This window comes from Centruroides sculpturatus, unplaced genomic scaffold (assembly GCF_000671375.1).
Source record: "Centruroides sculpturatus isolate CEXI.00-Female unplaced genomic scaffold, Cexi_2.0 scaffold430, whole genome shotgun sequence".
Taxonomy (NCBI): domain Eukaryota; kingdom Metazoa; phylum Arthropoda; class Arachnida; order Scorpiones; family Buthidae; genus Centruroides; species Centruroides sculpturatus.
The window spans coordinates 313,069-335,941 of record NW_019384725.1 but is presented as its reverse complement, the minus strand read 5'-3'; the positions used below and the strand labels follow the sequence as shown (position 1 = coordinate 335,941).

General features: G+C 28.2%; 1 protein-coding gene across 1 annotated transcript in view; it reads left to right on the top strand.

The window, feature by feature from the left end:
* Positions 1-231: 231 nt before the first annotated feature.
* Positions 232-22,873, top strand: part of LOC111628109 (calsyntenin-1-like) — a 104,293-nt gene continuing 81,651 nt past the window's right edge. The window contains exon 1 of the mRNA XM_023371833.1: positions 232-362. Coding sequence (XP_023227601.1) covers positions 299-362 — 64 coding nt within the window. The 5' untranslated portion in view covers positions 232-298. The remainder of the gene's footprint in view (positions 363-22,873) is intronic.

Here is a 22,873-nt window from a genome sequence, read left to right as displayed (position 1 = left end):
TAAAAAAAAAAATAATTATTATTATTATTCTAAATTTCCGATTAAATTTGATTGGTATTATTTATCGTTACGTCTAATTAATGCGCTTGATATACGTTAGAAAATTAATAAAAAGTAATTTTTTAAATTATTTTATAAAATACTTTTATTGATTGAGCAGCGATAGCTCGGAGACGTCATCCGAGCTCGTCACGTGACCCGCGATGACGTCTTCGTTGAATCACACCGCCTCGACCTCAGTGCTCACAAGTCTCCGAGTTGTTGTAGCAACCACTTCGGTCTTCCGTTTACAGTTAACATGAATTATATTTTTACCGTCGTTTTATTAACGGCGAAAATCTTCATTACTCTTCAAGCGAAAGGTAAGAACCTGCGATTTGTGTATTATATAAAAAATTTTTTTCTACATTTAAAAAAAAAATATAATATATATATATATATATACATTACATTACATATATATGTATACACACACATATATACACATATATAAACGCGTGGTATATTAGGCCTAACGTCGGCCTTCTTCAATGTCTTTTATTCGGATCTTTCCACTTGTGTTGGCGCGGAAAATCGAATTAACTTGATTTAACCGAAGGGAAAAAAATATCTAAAATGCCATTTTCGATTATTGTACAAATGCGCGTAAAAAATGGCATTGTTTTAAACTTATAAAACTATTTTATCAATAGAAACAAAAGAAAAAAAATATAAGAAAAGAAAAAGAAAAAATAGCGCAATATATGCAGAAGATGCGGAGCGATCTGCAAGAGATATAAAAATATAAAAAAAAGGAAAAAAAAAAAATTCAAACAAAAAAAAACGCGCAATTCAATGCAATCGATCAATTCGAAATACAGTTTTAATTTTTCATTCTTATTTATTTATTGTATAATCGATATTTAAAGGCCGGTTGAATTTCCTTTTTTGTTTTACTTGTATTATAACACTATTAATTATATTAGACAATTTACAATTCTACATAAATTAACTTAAAATCTTGTTGAACGAATCGAAATCGCTTTGAATGATGCTAAATTTTAAATTGATTTACTGAAGTGGAAGGAATCCAAGTTGTTGAAAATTTATCCAGGAACATATTGATCAGTTTAAATTGGAACATAAAGATATTTTAAACCGATTCCTCTCTTCAAAACCATTAATCTTTATATAATTAATGAGGTATATATAGTGCAATTAAGTCTCTCTCTCTTTTTACAGCTTTTAAATATTTCAATACATTATTATAAGTTTTTCATTATACGTATATGTCACCCCTTTTTTCTCCTAGTGTCTTTTAACTAACATTTAAAGGATGTACATATTATTTAAATTTTGTCATAATTAATAGAATTAATGATTCATAAACAACCATTTAATTCATTTATGTATATTTATAATATATATAATTACACAATTGTTCTGTGATTATTAATGGATCTAGTTGTGGAAAGCGTGGGGGGTTTTTTAGAAGATATATATTTGTCTGCGCGAATGTAATCACGTTAGGCATTTTTGTGCATATAATTTACTAACAGTTTGTTGGGATATAAACTTGTCATCACTATCCTGTCAGATGCAGATGCCCGTTTATTGCCGCCTGGCGTAACGACTAAAAAGGAATGCTGGGAATCGCAAGTAGAAGTAATAGAATTCGCTTATTCAAAGAAAACTGAAATCCGAGTAGGGTGTTCCCTCTAGCGCTATGTCTATCTTACAACCAAATAAATAAATATATAAAAGAAAATATTCAGAAGAAATCTAGACTTAGGCGAGAAAAACTCTGAGAAAAATCGCATGTTCGGTTTTTTTTTCTTTCTTTATTTCTAGTGTTATAACGGAATTCTCACATAAACACGCCATTTGTATCGTTACAAATTTCAGTTTTGTGCTTTTTTTTTCTTTTTCTTCTTCTTCTTCCGAGAGATTGATGACGGTAGGTTGAACATTGTTCCATCGCTGTTTACTACGTAGTCTTTTTTTCGAGTACAGGAAGTCAGGTTGGAGAACCGAAGACTTTTGTCGACAGATGGAGACAGGCCTTATCACTGTACCATCTGTCAAAGTCCAGGTGCGAGTAGGTAGACCACGTCCACATCTGCCTTGCCACACCTGCCCGCTTTAGGTTGCCTAGGTGGAGATGGCCTATTTTGTTCGCGGTGAAAACGGAACTGATATTTATTATTATTTTTTTCTTTTTTAGACTAGAACTGTTCTTATTTCTGTAATAATTTCTGCAGAAGAATAGCTAATTTTGTTTTTTTTTCTTAATCGTTAAACGAATTGCGGGTCGATTACTTATAAATCAGAGAACTTCATTTACATAACTCAGAAATTCAGCACGAATTCCTGTCTCCTTTTATTTCCATTTGTAAACCGAACATATGTTCTACTAGTTGCCAGTTGCATTTGTTTTGCAGATTTTGCTAGAAAGTCAGGACTGACAAGTAGACTAAATTTCTTTCTTTCTTTATTTTTTTTTTCTAACAATAAATCGGGTTTTTTAATTAGTTAGAAAGACGTTAAGAAATATGTTACATATATCATTTAATTACAATAACGAATTAAATTGTTTTAGTGAAATAAATAAATAATTAAATTAGAAGTTCTTACGCGAAGGGAAAAAAACCAGATCGTTAAATTTCAAGATGAATATTTCAAAGCAGTTCCCCGAATTTTTTATCTCATTCTTTTATCATCACTTCCATAATTAAATCTTTTGGCAAATATTTGCTCTTTGGAGAACTTAGACGGAAGTTCTGCGCAATTAAATAAGTTTTTATATCAATTTTTTAAATACTAAAACCTCATAATATAATGATATATAATTTTAAACTAGTTTCTTGAAGTAATTTAATTTCTCCGTAAATTAATATTTTTCTTATAACTGTACATAATCTATTGAAATTGTATAAAATTTAATCAGCTCTTTGATAAATTACAATTTCATAGTTTAATTTTAAAAACGATTAACGTTATTAATTTAATAGTAATTTTTTTAAATGTTATTGTAAGTAATATCCTATGGAATTTATTTGAAAAATCATAAAAACAATTAAGAAGAAAATTGATTTAACATAGTTTCATTCGTTTAATGATGTGGAATCTTATTTATTTAATCAATCAAACGAGGAATACAAAATGGTTCAAATATAGTTGAAACACATGTTAAATATTAATAAGTAATAAATAATAAATTCGCAGGATGATTAGATCTACCGTAAGAAAATTTATTTCATTTTTTTTTCACTTTGTAATAAGTACAGTACACACTTACTACAAAGTGTATATAATTGGCCTATTATTTAGCTTATGAACATATTTATTAGGTCTTTACATAGATGAATTTTAACGTATTCCATATCTTATGCGGAATATATATATATATATATTCTCTTAATTCCAACATATATATGTATACACACACATATATACACATATATGTGTGTGTATACATATATATGTAATGTAATGTATATATATATATATACATTACATTACATATATATGTATACACACACATATATACACATATATAAACGCGTGGTATATTAGGCCTAACGTCGGCCNCTATTATTTAGCTTATGAACATATTTATTAGGTCTTTACATAGATGAATTTTAACGTATTCCATATCTTATGCGGAATATATATATATATATATTCTCTGCCCTGTGATAAATAATTGTCAAGGTCATTTTTTCAAAAACAATAAGTTTTTTGTTCTTATATTTTTAAGGCAAATTATTTAAGCCGTTATTGATTTTTTTAATCGAATAGAGAAGTCATTGCGAATTGGGAAACGAGTTCACTAGTCCAAGAACACTCAATACATAATTCTCGAGATAAATACGGGCCCACTTGCAGGTAATAAGTGATAATGACTTGAAATGTAAAATTTAAAACAATAGCTTACATTCGTTACTCAACAAGCTAAATCGCTATCGTCAATGTCCAACATGGCCGCTGTTGAGGATGCTATTGATTCGGTACTTAGCTTCGGACAGCCTGGCATTGACAGAGAATATATCCGGCGCCTCTCGGGGAAAAGTTACCTACATCCAATAAGTCAATAAATTTTCATTTTATTCTTACCGAAATGCGAAATGTTATTTGGTTTATGTCGTTTTTATAAATTAATAATATTGAAATTTTCATACAAAGATTTGATCGATATAATTAAGGAACTTTTATGAACACTTTTCTCGTCTCTAATGAAACTATCATGTAAATTTTATCCTTCTCTATACTCCTTTTATTCTCGTACGCATCTCGCGTACCGTATCCATCGATCGGTCACAAAATTAAGCAAAGGAGATGGGTCGTCGAACCTCAAAGCCTTTTATGTTTAGTATGGCGATTCACCAATACCTTCACTTAGAACTTTCTTAAATTATTTCTTCTATTACACATTTAAAAGAAACGTGTCAAGGATACGGACTATGTATGTAATCAGTCTAATAGAATATTTTGCAACTATGAAATTTTGCCACCATCGTGCTACATTATTTTCTGGATAAGAAACGTGATCCAATTTTTATATTGTACCCATGAAACTTTTTCATATATAATAGGCCTATGTTACGCATCTGATGGTTTTTCGAATTTGTTTTCTCATACCGAAAATAGACAAAGTCGGAATAGAACGTTAAGTCAGATTACTATTTTCTTTTGTGAAACAGTCGGTTGTCCCTGACAATTCCTGATACGTAAGAAACTTGATTCACCATTTCCTTCCTCGTATTATTTTTCTATTTTCGATTATAAACTATGATTAAACCGAAATGAAACAGTCGAAATTACCTTGGTAACATTGACGTCATTTTCCAAATTAAACAAAAAAAAAAAAAAATTTTTTTATGGATTAATGCATCGTGGAAAAGGACAAAGTTATCAAGAAAGTTGAAACATTTAAACATAAAATTTGGATGTAAACTTCTCGCTGGTATCGTAAATATGGACTTTTTGGCGACATCTCCCCATTTATCCCATAAATTATTAAAGTTTGGCCAAATCAGAGATTTCTGTCCATTCTTTCGAAACATTTTTATCAATTCGGAAATTTAACGTCGGTGATCTATTGACCATACAATTTTGTTGAAAGTAATTGAAGGAAAGAATTCATTATCGTAAAACGTTTCGCTCTATCACTAATGTTATTTAACATAGATTTTTCAATATTATTTTCCGCTAAAAATTGGCTGAAATATCGTATTTCGAATTAAACGATTTAGTTTTAAATCTTGATATTATAATAATTTCCTGTCAAGGACTCCTATCAGCAGCCTTTTTGTAACTCATCGCGATTAAGTCAAACGGTGGTTGTAAATTATGGGTCAAGGAAAATTTTCGAACAGTTTTCAATCTGTGCTTGAATAATATTAATATATTAACTGGTATTTTATTTGATCTGCCGTTATATGTATTTTGTAATAATATACATAAAAACTGAATTCGTACTGTTTGTTTCGAACGTAATAGAAAGTTATATCACAGTTCTGTTTATAGATGCGTTATTCGAAACCGAAATAAGTTCATACATATCACAATGAATTTAATACTTTTTAGGTTTTTCTCGCTTCGTCGTTTTAAACGAAACCGGTATGGTTTCATGAAGACGAGAAAGGAAAGAGAACAATGACCCGACCTTATCTGTTTCCCTATGATTAAGTCTTTCTTTTTTTTTATTTCGAAGAAAGAGCATGTTTATTCCCACCTATTATCTCTTTAAGTGAATGGAATTTGACCTCGACGATTATTTTAATTTTTACTTAAAAACGTTAAGCCGATTTGACAACATTCGGTCTGTATTAAGTCGTTTCATAAATGAGTACCATATCTGATTACTTAGTTCCATTCATCCATTCTAGCCTTGTTAATGAAAAATTAGGCTTGCAAATGTTATTTACATCTTGTGTCATATTGAAAGTAAATCCAATATATTTGTATGTAATAATATATTAAATAAAAATATATGATACATATATATTGAAGTTAAGCGACCGTGAAATGCTTGGGTGTGGTTATGTCACACCCGGATGTGTTGCCTTAGTGATGATACTTGACCTACATCTTCCTACCATCCCATTGTTTTTATTTTTAACTGTATCCCAGAGAAATCTCATAAACAACTGCGAGAATAATTTTAAATTGTGCTGAAATTTTTCACTAGTGTGTCATTATTCCATTTTATTGGCAGTTAACTAAATAAACGCTCCCTTTAATATTTAAATTTTGTTATAAACAGTTTTGGTTTTAAAACTTCATTAATCAGATTTATTATTTTAAAAAAAATGAAAGGAAAAAAAATTATGCTTAGCATTAAATGTAAACTATATATAAAATATATTTTAACTGGAGTTTTAAAAATAATAGCTATAAAAAAAAGTATGTACAGTGCATATAATCAAAAGATAATGGAGTGTAAAAAATTAATAAGAGTAAAACAATTTTATGAAATGTTATAGGCTATAATATTAATGAAATTTTCTTCATGTGATTTTTAAAAATAATGCTTAAGGTTAAATATTTTAATAATACTTTGCTTGATAAACGATTTACCTTTTAATTTATTTATATCTTAGTTGAATTAGGGCATTTTGGAATTATAAATAACTAATTCAATTATTTGAATTATATGAATAATAAACATGAAAGTTATTTGAATTCTGGTAATAATTATGTAAAATATAGTAAATGAATTAGGGTATAATCGTTCTTGTCGTACTAAGACGTTCAGATTTATTTACAAACTTTACAGTTCTTGTATTTAAATTATGAATTATTATTTATAAACTCCAAATGTAAAGTTAAATTTTTAATGACGTGGAATACTTTCTTTTTAAATAATAATAGGTTCGTAGAAACTTAAGATAAACCAAATTCTACATTTTTATAAGATTTTATTTTAGATTTGCAGTGGTTTTAAATGAAATAAATTTTATCTGAATGTTATTTCTTCTAATATAAATTCTTTTACATACAATGCAATCTTAAAAAATATACAATTGTTAATATGAAGTATGTTTTTAAAAATCTGGTTGTTTTCATATGCATTTTCATATCTTTTACTTTTTTTTATATTAAATTATATTTTATTCCAGCAACAGTGTAGATTAGATTAACACTATCCATTTATATTGCTTCTTGAAAATAGATTGTTTCTATTTAAATGCTTTTTTGATCCCTAGTCCATTAATGTTTTTAAATATCAATATTGTCAAAATAAAAGCAAAATTAAACTTAACTTTACTCTAATTTTATTTTCTCTCATCACAAGTGTTTTAATATTATTAAGTATTATGTTTATTAGCAATTTTAAGTAAAACTGATCATTGATTTTTAGAATTTACTGTATACATATAAATAAATATATGAAATTTTGATTTTTGTTATGAATGAACTATTAGTAAATTTTAAAAATTTTATTTTAATATTGCATTTGTGAATATTGTAAAATATAAATTGAAAATTTGATTTCATTTTTAAAAAATAAGAAATGAAATAAAATAATAAATATTATAATTTTAGTGAATTTCCTTCTAATATATTTTACGATTAATAATTATTAATCTCTTATGTGGCAGATTATTTACTTTGGATGTACTTCTATATCCTTAAATTTTAACTAATAATATTTTCTTCTAAATATAAGGAATATTTAGAAGAAAAGTTAAAAGACATAAAATATATTTTCTAAATGTTTTTAGTTTTATTCTTTAGTCATATTTTCTATTTCTCTGTGGATATTTCTCTATTTATTTATAGTAATTCAAATGTTATTTAAATATTTGATGTTTTTATATTTAAAATCTTAAATTAAATATAAGGTTAAGATTTGTATGAATCACACAGTGCCGTAACTAGGCAGGTGCAACAGGTGGACCCGCACAGGGCCCACTTGGGAGAGGGGCCCAAAATGCATGTATTTGTTTTGTTACTTTCCCAAACCTAATTGATTAAGGGGCCTAAATGCAAATCCCTGCACAGGGCACAGGAATGGCTAGTTACGGCACTGGAATCACAATATAAGATAAAAACAAAATGTTTTAAAATGTTCAATAAATTAACTTCTAATTAATATTAGAAAAAAATATGATTTAAATTGTTTATTTTGCAGAATAAATTATAATGAATTTACTGAAAATTAATTTTACTGATTGATATATAATAATCAGGGATTTACCCAGAAATTTCTGAGTTGGGTCACCTGCATTGTTGATGACTTACATAGACTTAATGTAAAAATGCAATAGTCCACATTAGTCCACATTCACTAGCAATATATTATTGTGCAAGGAGCTATCATATTGATATGGCAGCTTCTTGCATGTTATATGCAAGCACTATGCAAACCAGTGGTATATATGACAATCCTCAATAAACAAGTATTGAACTTTATTTTGTTTATCTCATGGTTATTCATGTGGCTTAGTCTGAAGGGTCTGTTTTCTTTTTCATCCAGTAGTCAGCTGCTTATGATATTCTTTTTTATGCTGTTTACTTTTAAAGTTGAATGGGACATAGTGAGGATAGCACTAGAAGAGTATTAATGTAGAAAGTGCCATTCCTTGCCACCTCTTGTGGCTACATCACTGAGTAATGTAAAATATTAATATCTGTATATTAATCAAAAACTGAAATCAAATAATGATAATCATTGTTATCTTAAAAAATTTAATAATGTAAATTTTTATAATATATTACAATAATATTTCATAAAGAACAAAATAATTGAAGGATAAGCAAATTAATATTGAATGTAATTTTAATATTTGTAATGTTATTTTTTAATATAAAATTCATTTTTAAGAAAACAATAGTTAAATTTTAAAGCTAAATATTTTGTTACCAATTACTGATTACTGTACAAGTTAATAAAAAGGTATCTTGTAACATATATATTGAGCTTTGCAAAGACAATAGAAGACATGATATCACAGAAATGTTATTTATTGTGTAAATAATAATTTTATTGCAGAATTAATAGGCAGAATATAGCTATGGATAAAATTAATAATGTAAAAATTATTTATTAGTAGAAATACAGTATTTAAATTTTGCAGTTTTAGAATTTATTTTATTGAAATTTATACTGCAAAAATTATGAAATATTGCTACAGTTAGCAGGTAAATAACTTTTTATTTGTGATATGTAATTGTTTATGTTATTTAGAACATCTGAAAAATTTTAACACTAAAAAACGAAGTATTTTTTTAAAATTTTTTTTACAACAATACATTTCAAATAATGGTTGAAAGATTTATGAGAAAATCCCCGAAAAATTTTAAATATACTGTAGGAATAGACATATATTAATATTAAATGAAATGTGCATCAGTTATTAAAATGCATAGGCTAAAAATTCTTTGTTAGATTACTTTATTATTGTCATAAAGTTATTTTATTTAGTTTTTATTTTAATAAGTAAAATAAGTCCCAAAACTTTAAAAATATAAAAAGAAAATTTTATATAACAAATGCTTTTGATTGTTTTAAATTCTTTTCATGTTACTTTTATAGAGAAATCAAAAATATATATAACCTTAAATACATTCTGTAAATTAATATTTCATAGACTGTATTTAAATTTTAAACTTTACATATATTTCTATAGTTGTTTGTTACATAAAATTTATTTGCTGGATTTTTAAAGGATTTTGGACTATATTTTATTTAAACCGAAGATCCAGTTGAAGATATAAGTTGTTATTTCTGATTTTGAAATTTAAAATTTCTTACTGTAACATGACAGAAATTATTTCATAATACCTTTGCATATACAGTATATTTAAAATTGTTTATAATCATTATTTGGATTGGATATTTATCAGTTGCATTTTATATTCCTTTTATTGTTCTGAAATATTTATTCTATACTATTTCTTTTAATAAATAAATTAATTCAGATATTTAGGAATCCATAGTAAGTAATAATGAGGTGAAAAATTCAATTCTTAAATGTTTAAATTTATTGATTTACTAGGAGATGAATTTTGTGTCTTGATGATTTGCATTGTATTATGCAATTTTTTATTTTTAAAACGAAATGATATAAAAAATATGTTATTTTTAAAAAAAGTATTTTTGAAATGGCCTGTAATTAGAGTTGCCACATGTCCTGATTTTTTGGGATTTGTCTGATTCTGAAAACCTTGTCCTGATCAGAAAATATTTTCCAGAATGTCCAATTTGTCCATTTCTATTCAAAAATATTCCAATTCATTTAAAAAAAGCCTAGTAAGTAGGAAGTAAGTGTCTGTAGGTGTCATACATGTATATCCCACTTGTTCTTACATGCACATGCCTTTAGTAATCTGCCATGTAACTGTCATATTCTATTGGTCCTGTATATTGTTGTGCAATGGCTTCAGAACCATAGTCTAGCTTTCTTTTTATTTTTGACTCTTACTGCTCTGTGGGCACTATATTTTTAATCATATGCATCATGGATTTGACCAGGCCCACAATGAGGACAGCTGGGTTTTCTAACAAAAATGTTGTTAAAAAATGTCAAGTTCAAACAAATACTATTGGTTTTAACAAATGATAGAAAAAAATGCTTAAAAATTGATAATTCAATAAAATTGGTTAGCTACTCTAGAAAACAAATGAATAATTAGATATTATAATTTTTGTGTTACTACATAATTAAACTTTTAAGGCTTATCACTGACTAAACTGAGGCACACACTGACTAAATTAACAATGTCCCTATTTCTGGTTTTGGACATCTGACAACACCACTTGTAATGTAATATATATGAAAACTGACATATATATGCTGTACTATCTAAAGCTCCAGCATTATACACTTTTGTTATAGCTGGATAATAACAGCATAGTAAATTTTGAATGTTTACAACGTTACATATGAATAGATTCCATAGAGGTGTCAAGAATATGCATTATATACAAAACCAAAATCCAAAGTCTAAACTATCAGATTATTATTTTAACTATTAATCAGACTAGGGGTGAGTGACCTTTTTAAATGGTGGACCAAATAAAATGTGAGTGCCTGTACAAGGGCCAAATTTTCTAGGTTTTTATGATTAACGAGTTATGATTAATGATTAACTGCTTAAAATGGGTAAGAAGAAACATTGCATTTAATGGTTTCCATATGTTGACAACAATGTACAGTAAGGAAACAAAGTGTGAGTGTTGTAGAAAAGCTTTTCTAAGAATATTCCTAAGCCTCTCACACAAGGGAAAATGGGTTGGAGGCATTGGGTATAAGTTTATGGAACCAAGGGGGCAGGTGGCTCAAAAAAGTTTGGGAATCACTGATGTAAGAAGACCTGCTTCAGGTTACAGTTTGCTTCTGCTGGGAGAATTTCAAAGTTAGAATGTTGTTATTTGTATATTTTTGTCCAGTTTTATTGATGATTGAACATTTTTGTGCTCAGAATATCACTGACTTATATTAAACTTATATCTTTAATGTATCATGTAAAGCTGGTTTTAAAAGCCAAGCATGTTTGTTTATAAAATTTTCTTGCTTTATATTAAGAATTAAAAAAACTTTTTTTTTAATATTTTACTGAGGTGTTCAAATTTAGTAAGAACTGGAGTTTAAACTAATGGCAAGCTTGTACAACTTGGTAATAAAGCCAGTAATACCCAAGAGTTGGCTAGTGTTGGGTTACTGGATGTGTCAAACTAGCCAGATTACCAAGAATGTCTGATATTGCAATAACTATTTATGATAATTGCTTATTTTGTCATATGTCTTTGTTGTTGAATCCAAAAATGTTTCAAAAATATTTATATTGAATTAAATTTCAGCATGCCCAGTTAATTTTAAATATTAAAGAAACATTTAAAAGTATAAATAATATAAAAATAAATTTTAATTTTACAGAAAAATATTCTTAACTTTTAATATTTTTTGAAGCAGTTAAGCTTGGCAAAATAGAATATCTGAGTATTATTGAGCTTTATTGAGAAAATGAATAGAGCTAGAAAAATACAATTTTTGTCAATTGAAACAGCAACTCAGGAATTTTTGATATTTTAATTCATTTTAGTATACTTTACATGAGTAAACATGTATGGTTGTTATTTGAGCAAATGCATTATTAATTTAGTGTTCAAAGTCCTAGTAAGTATTATCACACATTGTAGATATTCTTTTTATTACATGAATGAGACTTTTCAAATCTATAATGAATTAATGGTACTATTTGCTTCTAACACAAATGTCTTCTAACTGTAACACTGTATTGAGTAATAACTGTCCACAAAAAAGTCAACACCTGAAGAAGACCTCGGTGGAGGTCGAAAACGTTAGTGGATATTGTAACGAACACAACACTGATAAAGATTTTTTGTGGACAGTTACTATTTGCTTCTTTATATATCTCAGAAACACTATAAAACACCATAAAAGGTTTTCCTGGTCTGCTACTCTTAAAGAACTAATTTCAACAAAGACATGTTTAATGCTTTAAAAACATTTGTTAACACCACCCAAGCTTTAAAACCACACTTCCATAGTGGTTGATGTATTGTAATTGGCAGTCTTACAGAATAAACAAACATCAAAGTGCAAAGCAAAAATCTTACAGAATATTTGCTTGGTACTGTTCTCTACTGTTAAATTTTATCATTATCGTGAAGCTGTTACTTTTTTTGTTTACAACTATTATATGTTTTTTTTTTTTTTGCAAGTTTCTAGATTAATTTATTTTATTCAAATATTGTATATAAGTTTTATATTTCATTATCACTGTTTCCACAATGTGAAGGAAACAGGCTTATTTCTTTGTAAAATGCTAGTGTATGTAAGTTTTTATTTTGTAGCAGAAGGCTAATGGTTTTATTGTTTTATATCCTTCAAGATGCTTGAAAATGCTATGTAGGATTTGTATTGCCTTTCTCTAAACTGTCCCACTACATTCTTACAGTGATGTTTACTTTATTTAAGCAACTTACAACTAGGCCTACTATGTCAACAAATATCAAACAGTGAAGTGTCAAAAATCTGGATTTGGTCATTGAAAAATGAATGACCCTTGAATATTAATTAACCCTTTCAATGGTAACCTTATTGTTCATGTTCTTTTGGCCTTGTATTGTTGATGTTCTAATATTCATTCAGAATTCAGAATTTTTTAATTTTGAAATTATGATGAACTAATTTTGAAATTAGTGTATTTTTTGTTTAAATGTAATAATTCTGTAAATTAATTTACAGAATTACTATATTATATTATATCATGTTATATTATAATATATTATAAAAATTATTAAAAATTTTTGAATCTTTGTAAGTATTCCTATATTACTTGTTAAATATTGACTTGAACTTAGAACATCTAAACATGATTTACAGTGTATTTGGAATTTATGGTGCTTAAAATGTTAATTTACATGTACAGAGTCCTACTAGTCTGAACTAATTGGGACCAAGCCCTGTTCAGATTAGATTTTCGGATTAGCCAAATAATTGAAATAATGCAGAAGCAAGCAGTAAAACAGGTCTGGTTTATAAAGATCCAACACCATCAATGACTTTTGTTTCTGTTTTTGTGTGTAAGTGCTGTATAGATCTGCTGTTTTAATAAGCCATGTCAAACACTGATTTATTGATTTTGTACAGTATTAATACAGTACTACGATAAAATACAATTTTTTTTTTGTTGTGAGATTCTAAATCATTTGTACCATTAATACCATTTAAATTCAACTGTTATAACTATCACCTTCTAAAATTAATGGAGTGATCAATTAAAAATAAAAACAAAACCTTTAATAACCAGTAACAAATTAGCCAAATAATTGAAATAATGCAGAAGCAAGCAGTAAAACAGGTCTGGTTTATAAAGATCCAACACCATCAATGACTTTTGTTTCTGTTTTTGTGTGTAAGTGCTGTATAGATCTGCTGTTTTAATAAGCCATGTCAAACACTGATTTATTGATTTTGTACAGTAACAGAACTTTAACCTAAACGAACTTTAAATTCAACTGGAAAATACAAAAAACATATATTTTGCTAGCTAAAAAATTTCCTCTCCACCAACTGAAACATGTTCAGATTAGGTGGACGTTCAGACTAGCACGACTCTACTGTATTAATATATTTGAAAATTCAGATGGGTCTGGCTCCAATTAATCTGGATTCTCAATACTTCACTGTATTTATTTTTATATTTTCTCATTTACCTAGCTCCATGCCCTATTGGGATCTCTCCTCTTGCTCTTCCTTTCTTAAGCCTAGACCTTGATTAGGTTTTACTTCCTAATACTAGTAATATCCTAGAGGGAACAATCCATTGATATCAAAACCAAGAATCTTGGATGTTACACTTTGATCCCATTTCTTTAAATTCACCTTCTAGGAAAACTTGTGTCCAGGAAATTGACAAAAATTTAAACCTAAACTAATACCATACATCCTCAGTTATAGACACATCCTTATTTTGGGAGCAAACATTACTATTCACAGATATTTGCAAATTCCCTGTTTTGTTTGCAATTTCAGTGATTGGATGTGTTTCTTTCAGTCTAGTAATACCCCAAGTAAAAATAGATTTTTTTTTTCTACTAATAACAGCACAGTCTTAAATTTAGAATTCAGAAGATCAATTGCATTGGCAATTGAGTAGTATTTCCACTTTCAATGTTACATGTTCAGCAACATTTTTCTCTGGCATTTCTGGTTTTGATCTGAATTTTGATTTAAAGTTTTCAGTTCCAATTTTCATTAGCAGCCAGCTGTTTTTTTTGGTCACATGGATAGCATGTATCATTAGATTTTTATTGTGTTTTACTGTTTATTATTATCTAGTTTAACCATCTAGATTCACTGAAGCAATTGCTTTCTTCATGCACAGTACTGAATTATTACAAAAAATTAACTGTGTAAATAATCTTTGTTTTCTGTAAGTCACATTATTTTTTCACATTCTCTGCTACTAGGCATATTGTCAATGTTCCAAAACACATTCTAAAACAAAATAGCTTAATATAATTTATTAAGTCACATGGCTTCCAAAAACAAGGGCTCATTACACTATTATTGCAATTTCTGTAGTTAGTAAAATTTTGGGTTTATTCACTTTGATACTTATTCATAGTTTTTGGAAATAAGTATTATATAGCTTCATCTAGAAAATAAGAAATACTAAATAAGCATTGTCACTAATTATTTTCTGAAGGATGCAATAGACAAATTCATAATGTGCTTGATAGTCTTCAAGTAGAGTACAAGTATATTATATGACTTGAATTTTGTATGCGTGGAATTTTTTATGTTTGTAGTATAAATTAAGGGAGGTTAACTTCTTGATGTATTCTTTGCATAAATTTTTTGGACTTCAAGAAAAACACTTGATATATGGTTTCAGTTTACATAGTGACATAATTGCACTTCTATTTCTTTGTATTTTGTGTTAACTTGAACTGTTGCAAGATGTTATTGGTTCTGTTATGCAGATTCTGATTCATCTGTCCATCACATACAAGTAGTATTTTGTTGATTGGGCTGCAATTTGAAAAAATTGTAGAGTTATAAATTCCCACTTTCGTCTTCTGTCCATTTGATTGTCTTTCCTTAATCTCAAGAACAGAGTTAGATAGTTGTAATCCGAGACCAGATATGGAAACCTTAGCAGAAGATTAACTATGTAAGAACTTCCAATGCAAATCAGAAGTCAAGTTATGTTATTTTTTATTTAGTTTTATTTATCTAAGCATATTGGTATAAGCCATGATGCGGGGAGAAGAATAAAAAGCAAAACACAAATATAAAAATCATACAAAATTATACAACATATCCCACAAACACAAATATATAGGGTGTCTCAGTTAAATGTTTCAGAACTACTAAGAGGGGTAGGGTGAATAAAATAATAATCAAACAAAAAAAAATTAAATATTAATACATTCTATACTTAAATTTACATGGGAGAACTATCAAAAAAAAAAAAAACAAAATAAATTGATAACCAGCAGACTAGGCTAAACCTTACCTAGAAAATAATAAATCAACAATTAAATCACTTGTTCACAAAATCAGATAGTCTTCCAAGTATCCAGAGCAACCGCTGGTTAAATAACAGGTAGACCACGCCCTGGGTGTAATTTACATAAAATTATTAACAGTATTTTACTATAAACCTAAAAAAAAAAGGAAAAGAAAATCAAAATTACCATAAAAATATCATCATAAAATATACAAATATACAAATACTTTTTAATAAAAATGAATACCTTAAAAAACAAATAACACCAAAAGTCTCCTCACATAATTTTGACAAAAATGTGCAAAGAGTGATTACATGATATGCATCCAATGGTGAATCAACTGCACCATACATGCAAATTTCCCTTCTGTAATTATATGCAAGTTAGGTGTAATTCATTACACCTAACTTGCATTAATACAGCCATAATGTTACAAGAAAAATTATTATTATAAATAAAACAATCAAAAAGAATTTATTCAAATTTTTATACCAATTACAATAAGTATTTAGTGACATCCTGTTATTCAGTTTCAAAATATAATTATCAAAATTATTTAACTTTAGTAAATAAACATCATTAACATCTTGAAACAAATTATCAGAAACAAATTATCAAAATCACTCCCATTCCTCATACAATTTACAAACATACTTTGTCCAGGGCAGCTCTACTTGTTTCAGAGCAAAATGTAAACAGATCTTACTAAGACATTCTCCCTTAAGCTCAATGTTCTAAAAATCCAATTAACACATTTGTTCAAGATCATACAAGGTAATGGAATCAATGAACACTCCATACACACTAAATATCCAGGACTACACCTTGGAAGCCCAGATAATTTCTTAACTAAAATAAGTAAAACTATATCCAAGATTTCTGCCTGAAGCCCCACACTTCAGAGGCATAAAGAAGAGAGGAGCCAACAACAGCATTAAATAACTTTAACTGATCCCTCAAATTACGCAACTTAGTGGACTTACATATTTGTATAACTTTATCCATTTTTATCTCAGCATAAACTCTACAAGTCCTCACATGAGTATTCAAACAACCATTGCTTTTAAAAGTTACACCTAAATACTTATATTGTGAAACAATCACTATTGAAACTCCCCTAAACCACCATTTATCAGACTTATATCCCTTACCACTATTTCGAAAAACAACAATTTTAGATTTAGTAAGATTCAATTGTAAACAGTTATCTCTTAAATATTTATCCAAAAGGTCAATCAACACCTGTAATGACCTCAGAGAATCAGCTACAATTGCCACATCATCCATGTATGCTAATATCCTCACATTGACACCATCAATATCAATACCTTCCCCCCAAAATTATTAATACAATTCAATTCAATAAGTCATTTAAAAATAAACTAAAGAGAATCAGGCTGAAAATACACCCTTGTCTGAAAAGAAAGGCTGAGAACAGAAATTCCTCCATTTAATACTAATGTTCGAGCCCATGTTATTTCAATTAAAAAATTCCCTGGAAAGATGTTAGATGGCCAGCATGACACTGTTGTTAAAGGAAAAGTATGATGTACAGGGGCAAGACACTACAGTACTAATTTGAGGTGGAGAGCATATATTTTAAATTAAATAAATTAAAAATATGATTAAAAATTGTAGTCCAGCATTGTGATGATGTCACAATAAATAATTGCTTGTTACATGCTATTTTCAAAACCACTGTGATGATTTGCCATTCAGTTTTTACACAAGCATATTTGACTAAATATGTGACAAATTGTTAAATTATTGTTTCATAAGGTGAAAACCACACACTAATTTTTTAATTTATCTCAAATGAATTGTTTAAAAATATTCATACTTTCTTAGAATTAGTAGACATTTTGTAGGCAGACTTAACCAGTAAATGACTAACATGGTTGTTCTATGCCCACAGCCTTATCTGGCACTGAACCAGCTATTGCTTTACATCAGCATAGTATAAATACATATATGTATCTTAAAGCCTGATGTTATTAATCAAAGCCAAATGATTGCTGTAATGAATCAGGCTATTTTTCTGCTACTATTAATAATTAAATTCTAAGTATTTGGTACTAGAGGTAGGCAATTTAATAATTATAATTAAATTAATATTTATTAAATAATTTAGAATATTCTGGAAGAAAAGGATCAGCTCAGAGTGGAACTTGAACCCACAACTCCTGTTTACTGTGCGGATGCATTGCCAATTGCTGCTTGCAGCTCCCACTTACAGTACTGATGCATTGCCAGATCATTTGGTTTTGATTAATAACGTTACACCTTGAGGTGTTTAAATATGTATATATACACCATTCTGGGGTAAAGCAATAACCATGGTCATTCACTGAAATTCTAAGTTAGTGTGTCAAATCATAGACAGAATTATGCTAGTGCATTAACTGGCATAATTTTGTATCAGTAAACTACTCATTAATTAGGGACAAATAGCAGATATATAAAATTAATCCTAAATTGTATTTTTCCCTTAAATGGTCATTTGCTAGTCTAGTCACCCTGTGTTCCTGGATAGAAGTGTTTTTCTGATATTAAAAAAAACTAAAGTACATGGAATTATTTTTTTTTAATATCTTGAGATGTTGGATGATCTAGAGCAGTGTTCTTCTCCCTTGAGTTCACAGCTGCGACCAGTTCATGGAAATCCCCTTCCAGTCCACAAAAAATTTTATAGACTAATGTCACTAACTAAAAACTGCAAATTTAGAACAAAATAAAATTATTATTTTAATAAATAAAATATTATCTACAAGGATTTTTATTTCTGTCTTAAAGTTATAGGATTTCTTAAATGCAGTTTAATATGAGGAATTTTTTGCCCTAATTCCTATGTTTTTTAGCCTAAAAAAACTGATTATAATCTTTCTTATAAACATTTTTTTAATTGGAATTCAAACAAATCGTACATATATACCATAACCTCTGTTTTAATCTAATTTAAGTCAACTTAAAATATAGAAAAGAAAAATAAAGAAGTTTAGGACAATGCTTAATTACATTATCTGTGATATTTCCCAAAATTAGGGTAAATAACATTTTATCATTGCATATTTTAACAATATAATAATTAATGTAAGTAATGCATACACATTAATGAGAGTGATTGTGATTGGACTGCTTCTTGAAGCAGTGATACTGCATGTAATCCATGAAATATTATTTATATTTTTGCCAATCCACATGGGATTGAAAAGGTTGAAGAATTCTGTTCTAGTGAAAGGTTGAAGAATGCTGATCTAGAGCAGTTGTTCTCAAAGTATGGTCCATAGACCATTGATAGTCCTCCAGTGATCTGCAGTCTAACTTAGTAATTTTTCTAAAATGCTGTTTAGCCACAGAAAAGAACATTTTCACACATCAGATATCTTTTACGTTAGGTTACAGGATAGACAAAATAACACACATCTAAGGTGATATCCAGTTGAATGCAACATCATTTTTGGTTGATTGTAGATAATATGGACTGTTAAAACAAAATACATTTGTGATTTCTCTATGGAAATACAGTATAAATTTCATATTTTCACATTTCTAACTATCACTATGGGTTGTTAGTGCTGTGCTATATGAGATTTAGATAATTGTGGCACAATGAAAAAAGGTGTGCAGATACAGAATGAGAAATATAAGGAAATGGAATATGCTCTTTCTGTTGAAGGCTATAACTAGGTTATGTTGTTATTTTAGAAATTTTGTTATACCTTAAACAATTTTACTTATGTGGAAAATGTGTACTAAAAAGAGGCAAAACTTATGAATTTGGAATGAATGGGAATAAAATTATTTTTGTTGTAATACAGTAAATTTGTCAGGCTGCTGTTTAGTTTCTGCCTTAGTATCTGCCTATCAAAAAGAGATCCTAGGACATCAATTACCATGCAATAAATAAGTATTTGACGATAAGTGAGTTAATAAACTTTTATAAAATGATAAAAATGTGATAACAGATTATTGATATCTTTGACTCATGAAAGTCGATTACATTCCATTATAAGTTGTTCAAGCCTACTCTAGATCAGTGATTCTCAAAGTTATTCAATCCATGGACTACTTAAACTGATTCACAGATGAACCATGGACCACTATGCCCCTTCCACTCTTGTCTTATAAATATGTTGAGTATTCCTGATCTACAGAATATATACAGTAGACTGCTTATTTCATTTGATCTTGACAAAGGTTAAATTGACTTAACCAAAAGTACTTGAATGGGAATTAAAGTTCTTTACATGTAGAAAAGTTTAATAATACCTTGTTTTATCATCCTGAAACTGTCATTTTCTCTGCTTATTGTAATAATGGATAATATTATCAAAGTTAGCACATTCCAAAATATACAAATTAAAAATACAGTACACTATAAATAATTTGCTTATTGTAATCAGGATTTGATTATCATCAATCTTTGAGTAAATAAGTCTTTAAGTTTTTTTTTTTCTGCTATCAGCTATAACATGCAGTTGTTGTCAGTTTTAACCAAGACTTTACATATTAAAATGTGTTAATTATTTTAATTGTTATTTGCTGACAATACAATAGAAGTGTTGAACACGAGATCGTGTTATTAAAATCTAACCTTCTGAAGAAAATCTAGTACAACACAGTTTCACAACAAATGGACAATACAATAGTTTAAATTGCTAGTATTATGCTAACTGTTGTTAAAATTGGTAGTGGACAAACAATACGAGATGAATTATGAATTAATCAATAAAAATTATGATTTAAAATTTTTAAAATTGTTTTAACATGTTCTTTAATGTTAAAGCCAATGAAACTAGAATTTTCCCAATTGTAGTCTTATGTTCTTACTCTGCTTAATTTTATCATTAAGTTATTGTTTGCAATTCAATTCTATTCCAAAAGTGATTACAATAAGCAGATACATAAAAGTTGACAATTACAATTATAACAAACTAATTTTAACCCTCATTCTTCCCCAGCATTGGGAAATATTATTATAGCCATAAATTCATTTGAGATTTAAACTATATTTCATTAGATAATGATATTTTGTTTTCAATTTTACAAATTATTTTCTTTATATTATATTGATGTGGTTATGACCTTTAGCAGTCTGAAGCTTTTTAATAATTATATTATATTTAAATTATATTGAAATAAGATGTTTCTAAATTAGATTTTATAATAATGATTTAATATATAATGCAATCTTTTGAAAAAATAAGGCATGTTCTGAATTTCTTTAAAAATTATTTTTATTGATTTTAGTTGAATCAAACATGCTATAAAAATTATTTTTCTGATGTATTTAATAATTTTTCTTTCATTTCTTTGTATATTTTCTGCAATCAAAATTGATTTGATGACAAATGATGTTTTAAATAGAAAATCAAAATTCATAAATTTCATATGGAAAAGCAAGATAGCAGTTTTCTCACCAGAAATGATATAGAATATAAAGATGCATTAATAACAACAAACAATAGAAAGTAACAAATATATGAAACAGAAAAGATATGTATAGATTAAAGTGATTGTATGTCCCAATTAGATGGGACAGTCCTGCTTTTACTTTCCTGGCTGTTATGTATACAGAAGAGAGGAAAGTATTGGAATCATGTTAAATTTGACCCTCTGAGTTTTTGCAAATCTCCACATCTTGAGATCTGAATCCAAAAGAAGCAAAAATGTGTGTGTGTGTGTGTGTGTGTGTTTGTTTGTCTATTTCTAAGACAACCTTTCTCACTTTGTTTCTAGCCATTTAAACACTGAGTACAGACGTTTTCGGCCTCCTTAATAGGCCTTCTTCAGGTACACTCTACAGGCTTGGTGTAAGTTAGTACACTCTACATATTGGCTCGGTACCTGACACCTGCTTATAGGTCATTCACTGTTTGTCTGTTTACATAGAAGTTAATTTTTGATACTTTATATCATTGGCTCATATGATTTGCTTTTTATATACAGGATGTGGTGCCAAAATCTGGACAAATTACACATTTTTTCCAAACATATTTTTTATTGCAAAAACAAAAAGGTTTACAAATTTTTTTCTAACCACATTATTTGTAAGGTTTGTACTCAGTGTAAACGGCTAGAAACAAAGTGAGAAAGGTTTTGTCTTAGTCATTTTAAATAGTTCTAGCTCCAAATGCATAGAAATTTGTCTATTCCGCTTAATATCTCATGATAGGGTAAAGATTAAGTAATGAAATTTGGTATGGTAGCTGTGTATGAGGGGCATTGCTATTAAATTTTGGTTGTTAAAAGTAAAGGGAGTAGGAAGATAAAGACGTAATGTGTATCTCCACTAGGGTCAGACTTAATGATGATTTTACTCATTATTAACATTTATACTTTTTTATAAAACTCATCCCTTCCCTCAAAATTAAGCTTTTTGCCATTTTATAGTAATTAAAAATATAAAAAGTTTTTTATAACAAAATTTCATAACAGATGACACCGCATACAGTTTTATTAAGTTATATTGTAATTAAAATTACAGAAGTTAAATAAAATCTCATAATAGCTGGAAAACTTATGCAACTCATTACTGACTTTTTTAATATACTATCCTTGTATTTGAATGGTTTGAAAATGTTTCAGTTTTGGTCTGTTTAATAATTACAGTAGAACCTCGATTATCCGCCCCCCGATCAACCGACCCCTCGGTGAACCGACCGTCCTAGTCGGCAAATTTCAAATGTCCGCTAGTGATGTGGCGCTACAATATTTGACTATGTCTTGGCTACTTTAATATTATTTTTACGTGTTTTAGCTGGCAACACTCATTCGACCATGAAAGGGAGCCAGTATTTAAACGAAGCTTAATTTTCTAATTTTTAACGATACAATAGCGACGATTATTATTTTAAAAAATTTTTGTTAGGCTTAACATCGATGAAAATTCAACGC